This window comes from Vigna unguiculata, chromosome 3, assembly GCF_037176805.1.
Source record: "Vigna unguiculata cultivar grain cowpea cultivar isolate G323 ecotype 2 chromosome 3, ASM3717680v1, whole genome shotgun sequence".
NCBI lineage: Eukaryota > Viridiplantae > Streptophyta > Magnoliopsida > Fabales > Fabaceae > Vigna > Vigna unguiculata.
This window is the reverse complement of record NC_140794.1, coordinates 16713750-16729392: the sequence shown is the minus strand read 5'-3', so window position 1 is coordinate 16729392 and position 15643 is coordinate 16713750. Positions and strand designations below refer to the sequence as shown.

The window sequence follows — 15643 nt, the reverse complement described above, 5'->3', positions numbered from 1 at the left end:
TACTCCATTAAGCATACTACTTAACAAATATTGTAGTTAAAATTCTAACCAGATGTCCAACCAAGGCAGTCCAAGGCAAGACTCCTATTGAAGCTTGGAGTGGAAGAAGCCATTAGCTAAACACCTATGAGTACTTGGATCTATTTGTTACATATGTGTTCCTGATTAAAGGAGTACAAGCTTGAAGACAAGACTATACGAGAAGTGTTCCTGGGATGTAGCACACAATCAAAAGACTATCGAGTTTACAACCTACAAACAGAAAAGCTCATCATTAGTTGAGATGTTGAAGTTGATGAAAATGCTTCTTGAAATTGGGAATAAGAAAAAGTTGTTAACAACAACACTTTAGTTTCGGTGCAAGAATCTCAAGATGAAACTCAAGAAGTAGAAGATTCAAGAACGCTTTCCCCACCTCCACAACAATAATGAGAAGATTCTTCACTAGATTCCACTTTAAGACAAGTAAAATCTTTTGTAGACATATACGAAACTTGCAATATCACCATGATTAAGCCTAACTACTATGAAGAAACATCAAAGCAAGAAGTATGGGTCAAGACTATGGAAGAAGAGATTAAAATAATTTAGAAGAATAACACTTGGGAGCTCGTAAACTATCCTCATGGAAAATACATCATTGGGGTGAAATGAGTATATAAAACAAAGCTCAATCCTAATGGAACTATACAAAAGCATAAAGCAAGATTGCTCGCAAAAGGCTACTCACAACAACCAAGAATCGACTACAATGAGACATTTACTCAAGTCGCACGACTAGATACAATAAGAGCTCTAATAGCCATTGTAGCAGAAAAAGAATGGAACATCTATTTGGTGGATGTCAAATCAGTCTTTCTAAATGGAGTACTTGAAGAAGAGATTTATATTGAAAAATCACAAGGCTTCATCAATAAAGGCAATGAAGGCAAAGTACTAAGACTAAAAAAAGCCTTATACGGCCTGAAGCAAGCTCCTCAAGCATGGTATGGCAAGATTGATCAATACTTTATCGATCAAGGATTTAAGAGGAGCAACAATGAGCCAACAAGGCACAAGGTTAGTATCACTCATTGTCTCCTTATATGTTGATGATCTTATCTATACATGAAGATGATGAAATAATTTAAAGAAGATATGATAAAGACATTTGAAATGACTGATCTTGTCTTGATGAACTATTTCCTCAATATAAAGGTGAAACAACAAAAAGAAGGTATATTTATTTCTCAAAAGCAATATATTGAAGCTCTATTGAAGAAGTTCAATATGAATGATTGTAAATTGGTCGCTACTCCTTTGGTGGTAAATGAGAAGCTACAAAAAGATGATGGAACATAAGAAGTAGATGCACCACACTACAGGAATTTGATTGGAGTTATCTTATATCTCATAACCACATGGCCATACATTATGTATGCTACGAGTCTTCTATCAAGATTCATGCAAAAGCCATGTCAGATTCATTATGGAGTAGGAAAAATAATTTTAAGATATCTACAAGGCACAAAGGAGTTTGGTATACGGTACAAAACCATGACTAACTCAAGGATGATTGGCTACATCGATAGTGATTGGCCATGATCAATTGACGACATGAAGAGCACGTTAGGATATGCTTTCTCACTAGGATAAGATATTTTCTCTTGGGCATCAAAGAAGCAAGCAACCGTGGCATAATAAAAAATAGAAGCAGAGTATGTAGTAATTCCTAAAATCACAAGTCAAGCAATATGGCTACAAAGAATACTTGAAGAAATAGGTGAACACTAACATTCTACATAAGTTCTAGCTAGAATGTTCTAGAATAATCATGTAAGTGAGATGGGGCCTATAAATACTCATGAACACTAACATTTGATGTATGCAAGACAATATCTAATACAACCACTCACAACTATAGAACATACTACTTCCAACTACTACTTTCACATTCTAATATATCCACATTTTCTCTATTCCATCAACTACTTTCACAACCTTAAAATACTAACGTAGTTGCTTTATTCTTTTCTGAAAATTATTTCATTTCAATGCGGTTAGTTTATTTCTTACAAATTGATGTCAATTGAGATATGCATTTTTTATTAATGTAATTTTTTTTAAATGTTCCACTATATTGATTTTGTTGTGGAATCTCAGTTGTTGTCGTTAATGCATTAGTATTTTTTTTTCTATCAACCAAAGGTGTATAACATAAAAAGGTATAAGAGTAGCATAACCATAATGATATATCACACAATTCCAATAGTTGATGTATTTGTAGCCCCTACACCTATAATACTCCATTAAGCATACCAGTTGTACTTAATAGATAATACTAAGCACACAACAAAACAACACTCAACAAACAATATTTTATTTAACCCTCTTTCTAGTGACTGTGATCCACTTCAAGGAAAACAATGGTGTGGCTCTTGAATCAAACAACAAATGTTTCTCTTGTAGAGTAGTATAACAGTACCAAGGTTTCACATGATTGTTGTATATTGAGACCTAGTTGAGGGTTTGTGAATTAGTCCAGCAAGTGCATTGGATCAATTGTAGCACAACAGGGTCATACCCACAGGGATTTGGTTTGATAAAATAATAATCTATAATCCATTCAAGTTTGCAATAAAGTGATAAAGGTTTGATAATTTCAAATATAAGTTTTAATAATAATAACATAAGTGATGCTAGTTATGGTGTTGGGATTGACCTTGGCTTCTTTCACTCAACTACACTATCTTTATCTTAGTGTTCATGGAAATACGCTTAGTTGTAGATCTAACCTCATGTTTGAGAGTTAGAACCTAAGGGTGTCAGACACAGGATATCCTTATCCAGGTGGAGGAACCCTTACATTGAGAGCAAGACTCTTTAAACCAACTAAACCTGCCTATCCATGTGTGGTATATGTCAAATTTGATTGGATCTAAACACTAGACTAGATGTCTCTACATCTGGTGCTAATGAGTTTTGATGATTGATCAAGTCATTAAAACAAAGAAAGCAAATCAAGTAACCAATACGTAAGACAAGAACATAATATATATCAAACCAAGTGAAGTATAGAGATTTTAGAAGTTACATCCAATCCTAACAAGGAAGAAGTTAGTTGCTCATAACGATGTTTACAATAAGCATAAGGAGTCGTTTCCTTCCTCCCACGAGTATCTTCTAAGGATATTACAATAAGGGTCTAAGAACCTATAACTGAACTATTATATCAGTTCCCAAAACCAACATACAAATGACAAAGGCATGTTCGGTCTTTATAGAAAAATAGTGTGCAGCTTCAGCTCCCACTTTGGCACTTGACCCGTAGAGGTGTCATTTTTAAGTTGCACAATTTGGGCTTGGGCTATTCTATATCTTTCCTCCTCATGAGAGTTTCCTTAGTCTCCTTTGTGGTGCTCAACCCCATTTCTGTCGCTCAACCGCATCAATCGCAATTTCCTTCATTTTACATGCAAAACAACATAAATACATTAGATTCCAATTTTTACTTCTTCTTCTCTCTTTATTTTGTATTTAAAAGTAAAAGGGATTGTTTTCCTAATATGTATGTTAAAATCATGCAAGATAAGTGTCTAAATGATATGCAATTTTACTAATGCTAGACACTTATCAATAGGGATTTGGTTTGATAAAACAATAATCTATAATTCATTCAAGTTTGCAATAAAGTGATAAAGGTTTGTAGCATATAAGGTACTGCACTTAGAATATTAAAGAGGAGTCTTTGTCTCCCTTCCATCATAATGTATCTTCATAACAAAAACTCTCTTTTGTGGTTTTTCTCTGGTTTTACAACTTTTATGGTTTCTCTAATTTTATAAGATGGTATCAAGAGCTTCTTAATTTTAAGGGCCTGTGAGGGACTGAAAACCAGTTAGAAAGTCATATATAAACCAGAAAAAAATACCCACAAGAAAGGATGACATCAAGCAACATTTTTGTAGGAGAAAAATATGATTTGTGGGCTACAAAAATGAGAACTTATTTGAGAGCTCAAACATTGGGAAGTGGTGGAAAGTGGAAGTAAACCAAATATTTTACTAGAAAACCCAATAATGACTCAAATAAGATTTCGTAGTGAAGAAGTGACAAAGGAACACAAAGCACTTGGCATTATACATGCAACAACAGTACACAATGATGTTTTTATCAAGACATTGGATCTTGAGACAACAAAAGAGGTATGAGATAAACTCAAGGAAGAGTTCCAAGGCAGTGAAAGAAAAAGGAAGATGAAGGTACTGAATTTGAGAAGAGAAGTTAAAGCAATCAAAATGAAGTAGTTTGAAACAGTTTTCTGACAAACTTTCTAAAGAGGTTGCTTAGATCGAATTGCTAGGTGATGAAATTAAAGATCAAAGAGTTATGGAGAAAATTTTGGTGTGTTTTTCGGGAAGGTTTGAGCAAAAAGTATCATATCTAGAAGAAAATAACATTTTTATCAAATTTCACTTGCAAAACTTGTGAATGCTTTGCCAACCACTGAGCAAAGAAGACTAGTGAGAATCATAGAAAATGTTGAAGCTATTTTTGTGGCTAATAGAAAAAGCAAACCTAAAGCAAGAAACATCTATGAATAAAAGCCTTTTGATGGGAAGAAATGCAAAGGACAAAAGGGAGAAGACAACAATAAAAGAGGTTGGAAAGAAAAGTTTCCACCTTGCTCTCATTGTAAAAAACAATGAACAATACAAATTATTGTTGGTTCAGATCTGGGGTCAAATGTAGAGTCTGCAACTAGCTCGGTCATGTAGAGAAAGTTCACAAAAACAAAGTAAAGTAGCAAAAATGACAAACTCAAGTAGTTGAACACCAAGAACATATTGAAGATTACTTGTTTGTTATTTTTCAAGTAGCATCAATGAAGTTTGGCTAATAGGTAGTTTCCTAACCCTTCCATACGCTCCTTTAGGATTTCTGACCCTTCCCATCCACGCCAAATACAATTTTAGCAAAAAGAAACCTTATTTTGCTCAAGTTAAGGTTCAAACACACAACCATCCAATTTCAAACCAAGTGCACAACCAATTAAATCAATTCATGTTTCATGATAATTCCTATAATTCTAGGATTATATTATCACTCATCATGATCAATCATAATATCAAAATAATACACAATTAAAATAACACACAATTTGGCATACACAAGACTCGAACTCAAGTCCTTTCAACATAACTAAGTACTCTCAACTCAAGTCCTTTCAAAATAACATACATTATTTAAATTTCTCGGATCTTACACCTTGTATCCTTACGATTGAGAGTCATCCCTTGTGAATGTGCATAAATTACCTTAGATATTTAGATGTTACTTTGTAAATATTGGTTAAGGCGCAAAAGAAACGTTTTGCATTCTATTGCCTCTCCATATTTCTTTTACATACTAATAAATTCACTACCTTTACATCGATATATCATGTGAATAAATGAGTACCTTTAGAAATATAAGCATGCATTATATTTCTTATTAGTTTGTGCAGTGGCAAAACTTGGACAAAAAATTTCAAGAGGGCCAAATTGTATTTTTTATATATAAATTATTTTTTTCTAATTTAAAAATAAGTATTTGTTTCCTCTCATCATTTTCTATACTCAAATTAAATCTCACCTATTTAGGAAAAGATAAAATTAGGAATACCTCAAATTAAATCTCAAAACCAAGACTCAATATTTTAAAAACTTAACAACTTTTAAATGATTAGCTTCTCTTACCAAGTAGATTCCTAAATTGTTCTTCCCTTACACAGTTTCAAAGCCTAAAATAATTTCATCTACACAAAGAATAGTTCAATTAACAATTAGATCATGAATTTATGATCTTTAACAGATAGAGATCTGCTTATTGTTAGAAAATGATTACTCAAAGAATACTAATAATAATAAAAATATGAAATAATATAATAATTATTAAAGCAATAATATTACTAAAACATATATGTAAATCAACGAATATTAATTAGAGATCCAACAATTATAATAACAATAAGAGATAAATAATAAATGAGAAAAGGATAGAGAAAGCATGGTTTGAGGCACGTATAACACTATCCTTAAAGAGAAAATGCCCCTACTACACAAGGCACAAAAAAATCATATGTGCTTCTCTCCCAAGATACAACAACCCGTCAGATCGATCAAGTCCAGCGAAGGATCTCCGAACCTTATGAACACCACTGTTTTAAGAGAAAAATCTAGTGTTTGTTGTGTTTTTCCCCATGCATCTAAGTGATATTTATAGGTAGAAAGGAAGACAAAGAAGTAAATTGTAATAAAAATATAGTTGTTAACCATAAATAACAATAAGCCATAAAATTAATAGTCCATGAAAAATATTAGTAACGGTAGAATAATATTTTAATTATTTATTTTTTAAATTATATTAAAATATTTCTAACAATCCCCCACATAATTTAAAAAATAAAATAAAACAAAATATATTATCTTTTAAAAAAAATATTGTAGTTTAGCGTAAGGAACCTTATGGGTTTGAGCCTTACACCTAGTACTTATAAACTTCCACCCGAGAAAATGCAGAAACTTGATTGTCTTGAGCTACATCCCCTTTGACTGGGTTTTAGTAAGCACATTACGACGCACATACAATATCGACGTTCATTTTAGGTTCTAATCAGTGGGTGCACATTACGACCTTGTGCATCTATCTTGTTTTCATGAGTATCACTTAGAGACTTGCCCATGTCTCATAATGGCGGTCCCACCATCACACTCACTAGGTAAACCCTCAAAGAGTGATTTGTGACTCACACCCCTACAATAATTGTCATTGGGTTTATTAAGAGGTATTTTATAAAATAAGCATAATAATGCACATACCTCAACCATTAGATTTATTAAGAGGTATTTTATAAAATAAGCATAATAATGCACATACCTCAACCTTATTATTGCCACAATGTATAGTATACCTCGCCATAGGAATGAGACATAAAATTTAATCAAATTATTTGTTGTACTTTAGTCAACAACAACTTCGTTGTTACCCATTGAACTTCATTCCATGGGATCACCATTCATGTGGAGTTGGGTGTCCATTGTTGCAACTAATTTATGGTTTTTAGCCTCATTCTCCTCGACGACTCAAATTCTTGTTGATGCATCAACCCTTTGATAAGCGGATCTGGAATATTTCTTTCTGACCCGACGAAGTCAAGAGAGAAAACACCATGAGTAATTAAGTTTATAAATACATTTGTCTCTCATTCTTATATGTCAATTTTTCATTGACATTTTTACTAAAAATTTTAAATATAACAATTTGATTGTCAGGATGCATTGGAAAAGGAATAATTTATCCTTGCATAGTAGATCATGATAGAACAACAAAATTTTAACATATTTCCATGATAATGCACCTCCATCCAAGGTTAAAACATAGCCATAACCCGTGGTTGTCACCAGAATCAATATCCAATTTATATTAATATATCTTTCAATCATCTCAAGAAATTGGACATATTGTCATAACTAGAAAAAACACAAATAATATTATCATTAGATGACAAAATAGTACTAGAGGTATCAAACATTTAGTTAATTTTATCATTTGAAGGAAACATCTCTAGAAATTTATCATATAAATAACCAAAGATTTTTTTTTCTCATTAAGAGGTATATTAACCTTTACAAGACACCCCCACACTTTGAAATATTTTAATTGTGGTTCATTTTTCTTTCATAACTTATAAAAAGTTTATCACAACCTTTTGTGGTTAAAATATGGTAAGCAGGATATAAAATTTCACTATATAATGTTAGGCAAGCTAGAACGTGTAGAATAACATTTACCATATCAAAGCATTTTTTTTTTCTTTCACTGCACCATTAGATTAGCACATATGAAGATGTTATATGAAGATGTTATTTAATGAATAATACCATGAAATTCAAGAAAAAAAAACACTCATTCGTAAAGACATGTATCATCACTCCTTTATTTTATTAATTTTGTACCTTAAAATTTCATAATTTGAATGGTCTTTAACCAAACTTCTAAAAAATTATAACAATAGCATGTCATATATCAATACTTTCAACATATGTAATAGTCAAAGAAGAACAACTAAATATTTTATTACAAGATAAATGTACTTAACTTAAACAAACCATCACAAATATATTATTTACCAATCAAAACACATGTCTAGAAATAATAATCCTATTGCACTCGAAAACCACTTCATAACCTTGTAGAGTAGCAAGGAAGTTTCTAAATTCATAAACATGAAAAACTCCTATTTTAAAAAATCTAAAAGACAAGTTTAATTTTACTTGACCATCTTCTCAATTTTTTATATGAAGTTTTTTTTATCAGCACACGCATGATCATAAGCATGATATCAAATAAAATAATTCATTTTAATTTTATGCTATAAACAATATTTTTAAATTCATAAATATGATAAAAAAATGAATTATTATCAGTCCTCTCTTTTTTTCTTCATATAAATGTCAAGCTAAACTTGTTTTTTTTTCTTTGCAAGTGCATAGTTTCATAACAATAATAGTTTTAGTATGACAAATTATTTCATAATAATTTTTTTCATACAAAACACTTAAAGTATATACATGATATAGAACATCTTTATCATCACTAAAGCATAAATTAATATCATAGGAAAAAATATTAGTTTTAGACATCACGGAAAAAAAAATCAGTGAACGAGAATTTTATTTATCCATAATTTCATTTATTGTTACTAATAGAAATAAAAATAATTATATACATAAATTTTTAAGCTTAGTTGAGACTAATTTAATTATAACTATAACAAATACATTAGTTCATAAAATGTGTTTTCAATCTTTAGCTCTACATTGTTTTTAATTTTAGAAATGAACACAAATAAGTAATCAAAAATAGAAATAACAAGACCTTTTCTCTCTAAGAATGTTAGAAAATGATTACTCAAATAATACTACTACTAATAAAAATATGAAATAATATAATAATAATTATTAGAGCAATAATAATACTAAGACATATATATATATATAAATCAATGAATATTAATCAGAGATCCAACAATTATAATAACAATAATAGATAAAAAATAAATGAGAAAATGATAGAGAAAGCCTGGGTTGATACACGTACAATGTTATCCTTAGAGAGAAAACTTCCCTATTGCATAGGGCACAACAAAATCATATGTGATTCTCTCCCAAAATACAACAACCTGTCTGATCGATTGAGTGCAACGAATGATCTCCGAACCTTATGAACACCACTGTTTTAAGAGATAGTATATAGAAGAAAATAGGAACACTTTTAAGAAAACTCTAGTATGTGTTTTCCCCCATGCGCCTAAGTGGTATTTATAGGTAGAAAGGGAGACAAAGGAATAAACTGTAATAAGAATATAATTGTTAACCATAAATAACATTAACCCATAAAATTAACAGTCCATGAAAAATATTAGTAATGGTAGGATAATATTTTAATTATTTACTTTTTAAATTATATTAAAATTTTCTAACACCTATAACATAGAAAAGTCACATACAAGAGGAAAACAAATTGCTTTGACAAAAAAAGGATAGAGAATCAACTTATTCAAAAGAAGAAATTGTTCGGTTCAAAATGTTCCTTAACTCCTCAATTTCGTCTTGGTGAAATTTGATTTTGAAAATGATGAGAGATTAAGGTAAAAATTGAGATAGAAAGAAGAGGTGAGAAAGAGATGGAGGTATGGAAGAGAGAAACCAAATAAAGGAGAACAAAACTAACAAAAGAGGGAAAAAATGTGGTTTTCAAATTTAATTTTTTTTTAAGTAAATTATTATAAATAACAAAATAAAATATAAATATATTTTTTAAATATAGATATAAAAAACATTAGGGAGTCCCCTCTCATTTAAAAGGACTACCCTGGGTTTGTGAGAATTCATTCTCTTCCTCCCGTCGATTACATATATTTGCTTTTGTCATTTGCCTTATTATGTGTTGTTTGTTTTAGGTGACGAATAATATAACTATTTGATTACCCTAGTGAAAGATGCAAATTAATATGGTGTTCAAAGTAAAAAAGAAATCCAATTCAACCATGCTAACAAAAAAGTTACAACTGAAACTGAAACTGAAAAAAGAAAATTTGGCTGGCTTAAGGGAATTAAGATGAAAGTTGAAGACAAACTAAGGAGACACATTTAGGAATAAATATGATATTTTGTTAAACTTGATGGGAGTAGAAGTGCAAGGACCTCTTATTACTTCCTTGACTCAATATTACTACCCATCACTGAGATGTTTCACTTTCCAAGACTTTCAGTTCGTTCTAACAATCAACCACTTTGAATAGATTTTACAATCGTCTTTTTTATTCATGTGTCTTTGTGACAACAAATAGGAATTGTAATTATTTTCGATCCAAAGATCTAGACTTAAAAAGACAAATATCTTCGTTCACAATGTTTCTCTCCCACTTTTCTATATAAATTTTTTCATACTTATCTCTTTCGTCCACACTTATCTTCTATACCCACATTCATATTTTTCGTTCACAGTCATCTCCTTCATCTACATTTATCTCATTTATCCACAACAAATATTAATATACTTCATTTTTAGCACAATAACAAAATAATTATAGTTTTAGAACAAAAACCTTAATTTTTTTAATTTTGTTTAAACTTCATTCATAGTTAAGGTAATTAAACATATTTCCTTCATCTAGTAATTGTGTGTTTATTACAATGAACTTCAATTATAGTTAAGGTAATTAAACATATCTTCATCATCTAGTAATTGTGTATTTATTACAATGAACACATGTTCAATTATTTAAATCATTAACCAAGTTCAAACAAAGTTAATAGACTTTAAATTTGTTTGCAAAGAATGTAATTCATTTTATTGTACTAAAAATAAAATATATATATATTAATTATACTTAACTAACTATTTATTTATTTTTTATCAAAAGAGGAATTATATGATAAACAATAGTTTTTAAATTTACTATTATCATTACCATTCATCACAAACACAAATTAAATTTGTAATAAAAATAATTTCATTTACCTTCAGCTTAAACAGATATTAAATTAAATAAATTTTAAAGTAAAAAACATTAACACTAGCTTGATGAATATACTAAATTATTTTAATTAAAAAATTTAAACCTAATAAAAATTAACATCAATTTAATTAATACTATTTAAGAATAATCTTCAAAAACAGATAATATCATATTTTAGAACTTAATAGACGTATACAAATTCCCATTATTGACAAGGTTGAATTTCACTTACTAAAGTAAGCTTTTAACTGGTGTTAAAATATATTCTTTTTACAGGAATTAACCTTAAAAAAAGCGTGTGCAGTGACTGTAAAATTTTTCAGTACCTTCTTTTCATGCCATAATGCATTCTCGTACAGAAAAATTCAAAACTTCTTGATTCTTTGAAGAAAGAAACTATTAATTAGGTGAAAAAAATATTTTATTCAAATTAAATTATATAAGTTAAAATAGTAATTCCATCTGCTGAAACACTGTTGCTGCACATGATTGTGTTGTGCTATGGTTGATATTTTCACCCTTTTCTGAACATTTCATAATTAAGAGGCGACTTTATTACTGACCATATTTATGGTTTATGGTCGACTTCAATAGTCATTTGGCCAAACATTGGTTTGCTCAAAATTTATATTGCTTACAGCGATATTTTACTGCACATGAAATCATAAAGAGCTCAAACTATCTTTGAATTCAAAATATAAAAGTAATTTCTTCTTCAGGTGTCCGAGATTTTTAAATTTTATTTAAAGTTTCTGTACCTGCACACATCTCCACATAAATTTATGATTTAAAAACTTTAATTTCATTAAATGTTTTGATTTTATTTAATATTAAACTTTTTGGAAAGTCACTTTGGTTTATTTTTAAAAATATAATAGAAAAATATTATAAATTCCAATATTTTTTTTGTTATATTATTAACAGTTTTTTTTTATTGCAAACATATTAAAATGTAAGAAATAATTTTTTTAATAACTTTTTATTGTAAGTATAATTTTTAAAAAATTAAAAGAAAAAAATCATTCTTATAAATTTAGATCATATTTAAGACCTAAAATTTTAGACGAAAATTTCGGATATTAAATTTAAGTCTTTCTCATGTAAATCAATATATAAGAGTTTATCTAAATTTTAGATATTATAAATTTAGCCTAACAATGTTTTGTTTTTATTAGCAGGTTCTTTTTACTTGTGATGACATTTTTTCAAAAAATGAAGTAACCACATTAATTTGAATGTTGAATTCAGGTTAGAAGGTTATGAAACACATTTAATATTTAAATTTTCTATTTTAATTAATTCAATAATAAATTTATTCAAATTTGGACTGCTCAAACATACCCTTTTTAAGTTCTTAGAATACAAGTTTATAATGTTAATCTTTAATAAAGCTTTAGTAGTAATCCATATATCTATAGAAAATTATATATTATTAGTCTCTAAAGGATAAAATTATATTTTTATTAGCTATATAAGCAACATAGCAAAGAAAATAAATATAAAATTTAATAAAATTATATATTTAAATAATTTTGGAAAATTAATGTGTAAAGCCATTATGATATTTAAATTTTTTTATTATAGGACTATAGATGTTATTTAAATTTTTATGATATCTTAAATTTTAATATTATTTTTTATTATTAAGAGATAAATATTTTAAATATTATGATAATTCAAATATGAATTTAACTTCTGAAATTTTAATTTTCACATATCATGACAAAGTACATACATTGTTTAAATTGTTTTATTTCTTTAACATCAATATAAAGTTTTACATTACCATGAGAATATAAAAGCTAGCTTAGGACTATATATTTGACTCTATTCATAGAATGAATGATTAGAGCAATTGATTTAGTGTTTGCAAACATATTAAAGTATTTAAAGTAGATCATTCTAAAATTTTGAGCTTTTCTCCATTTAAGAGCTCATGTTCTGAATCATGAACCTTACATTTCACAATTTAAATAGTTTGTTTTTTAGAAATCAATTTTGGTGTTGATTGTTGAGTTATTTGTTGTAAAAAGAATGAATTCATGATTTTGGAGGAGAAAAACATGTCGAAGTATATTTTATTTTATTGATATAAAAAAGATTTGAAAAAGTTAACGGTAAGATATACTATGTGCTACACATTTAATAGGCGATGTGCCCTAGAAACAAAATAAATACAAACAGTGGATCCACTGTTAATAACTACTTACTACCAACACATTAATAACTCATCTGATTTCCCTAGAAAATAAAAGGAGAAATTACAAAACATAATGTTATTATGAACCTCTTTCCCAAAGCATTCTGCCATGCAAAAAAAATTTGCAACCTATAAATACCACAACCTCCCTTTTCACCTACACACCCTAACATCTCATTGTAGTATCAACTATTTTCACAACAACACAATGGCTTTTCCAAAACATGCTTCTGAGTCTGACATCTTTCTTCATTCTAGCTTCGCTTCTCGCTTTGTAAGAGACTCTCTTCCAAGGTAAATATATTTTCCTTCCTCATCATCCATGTCTCTTTCTTTTCTTATATTAAATGCCTTAATATCATATAATCACTCTTTGAGTTCATTTTCTTTTTCATTTGCAGGTTTTCCGTACCTCAGGATTCCATGTCGAGGGAGGCTGCTTACCAGAGCATACACGATGAGTTGCAGTTCGATGCTGTTCCAAAGTTCAACTTGGCTTCCTTTGTCACCACTTCAATGGAGGAAGAGTGCAACAAACTCATCATGGAATCCATCAACAAGAACTATGTTGACATGGACGAATATCCTATCACCACAGACCTTCACGTAAGTTTTAATAATGAATTTTTCTATTCCATTTATGTTCTTTCCGGAAGAGATAGTTTTACTTTTTGGTGATTGAGACTCTCACTAATTTTTTGAAACCAGAACCGGTGTGTGAACATGATAGCACGTTTGTTCCATGCTGAACTTGAAGAAAATGAGAATGCTATTGGAGCAGGAACAGTTGGCTCATCAGAGGCCATAATGCTGGCAGGGCTTGCATTCAAGAAGAAGTGGCAGAACAAGCGCAAGGCAGAGGGCAAGCCTTATGATAAGCCTAATTTGGTGACTGGCTCCAATGTGCAAGTATGTTGGGAGAAATTTGCCAGGTATTTTGAGGTGGAGTTGAGGGAAGTGGAGGTGAGGGAAGGCTACTACGTGATGGATCCTGCGAAAGCAGTTGAGCTGGTTGATGAGAACACTATTTGTGTGGCTGCAATATTGGGGTCAACTTACAACGGAGAGTTTGAAGATGTGAAGCTCTTGAATGACTTGCTGCTTCAAAAGAACAAGCAAAGTGGGTAAGTAATATTGAATTAAGTAGCTATGATCATCAATTGAAGTGTTACTGATTATGTATGGTTGTGAAATGATAGATGGGATACACCAATTCATGTGGATGCTGCAAGTGGTGGTTTCGTTGCTCCTTTCCTTTATCCAGAGCTGGAGTGGGATTTCAGGCTGGCATTGGTGAAGAGCATAAATGTGAGTGGACACAAGTATGGTCTTGTTTATGCTGGTATTGGTTGGGTTATTTGGAGGACAAAGGATGACTTACCCGAAGACCTTGTGTTCCATATCAACTACCTTGGAGCTGACCAACCCACCTTCACCCTCAATTTCTCCAAAGGTCATTCTTATACAAACTATGTTCATTCCTTGGACACCTTCATTACATAATGAGACCATGTACTTACGTTGCATTCTTCATTTGCAGGTTCTAGTCAGATCATTGCTCAATATTATCAGTTAATTCGTCTTGGCCATGAGGTGAGTTCATAATACTTGGATTTATATGATCACATCAAATTCAATCTTATATGTGTGATCAATGATTACATACTGTGTTGTTGAATTAACAATAGGGTTATGGGAGCATAATGGAGAACTGCAGAGAAAACGCAATGGTGCTGAAGGAAGATTTGGAGAAATGTGGGCGCTTTAACATACTCTCAAAAGACGACGGTGTTCCTGTGGTGGCCTTTTCTCTGAAAGATCGAAGGCAGTACGATGAGTACAAGATATCAGAGATGCTGCGGCGCCATGGTTGGATCGTGCCAGCTTATCCAATGCCACCTGCTGCTCAGCACATAAATGTTCTCCGTGTGGTGATCAGGGCTGAGTTTTCACGCACCCTTGTTCAACGCCTTGTGTTTGACATATACAATGTGCTGCTTGAACTTGAGAAGATGCATACCCCCACAATACCCAATAACATTAAGGAAGAGAAGATGATGTTAATTAAGAGTGAAGTGAAGAAAAGTGCAATGGATGCACAAAAGGAAGTGATCGTTCAAGAATCCAACAAGCGCAAGAAAATCATGGCTTCCTAATTAGGGAGCTCAGTCTCACTTTGCCAACTAAGAAGGAGTCATCCCTAACCTCCGTCAAAATCCTCCTTTATATTTAATTGATTTCCATTCTGAAAATTTTGCTCATGTCATTGTCACTTTGTTTTCAGCTATGTTAGTTTGTTTTCCTATGATTCGATGTCAGTTGAGATATGTAATTCACTCTATGTATTTTTTTATGTTCCACTCATTAGTTTTTCTATAAAAGTTCCATTGTTTTGTCAA

The 15643-nt window shown here is 30.5% G+C and overlaps 1 protein-coding gene across 1 annotated transcript; it reads left to right on the top strand.

The window, feature by feature from the left end:
* The first annotated feature begins 13386 nt into the window (after positions 1-13386).
* On the top strand, positions 13387-15643 carry LOC114177373 (glutamate decarboxylase 1-like). Its single transcript, XM_028062691.2, has 6 exons — positions 13387-13538; positions 13646-13850; positions 13953-14368; positions 14444-14697; positions 14785-14837; positions 14933-15643. The coding sequence occupies exons 1-6, from the start codon at positions 13453-13455 to the stop codon at positions 15398-15400; spliced, it is 1482 nt and encodes a 493-aa protein (XP_027918492.1). The 5' UTR covers positions 13387-13452; the 3' UTR covers positions 15401-15643.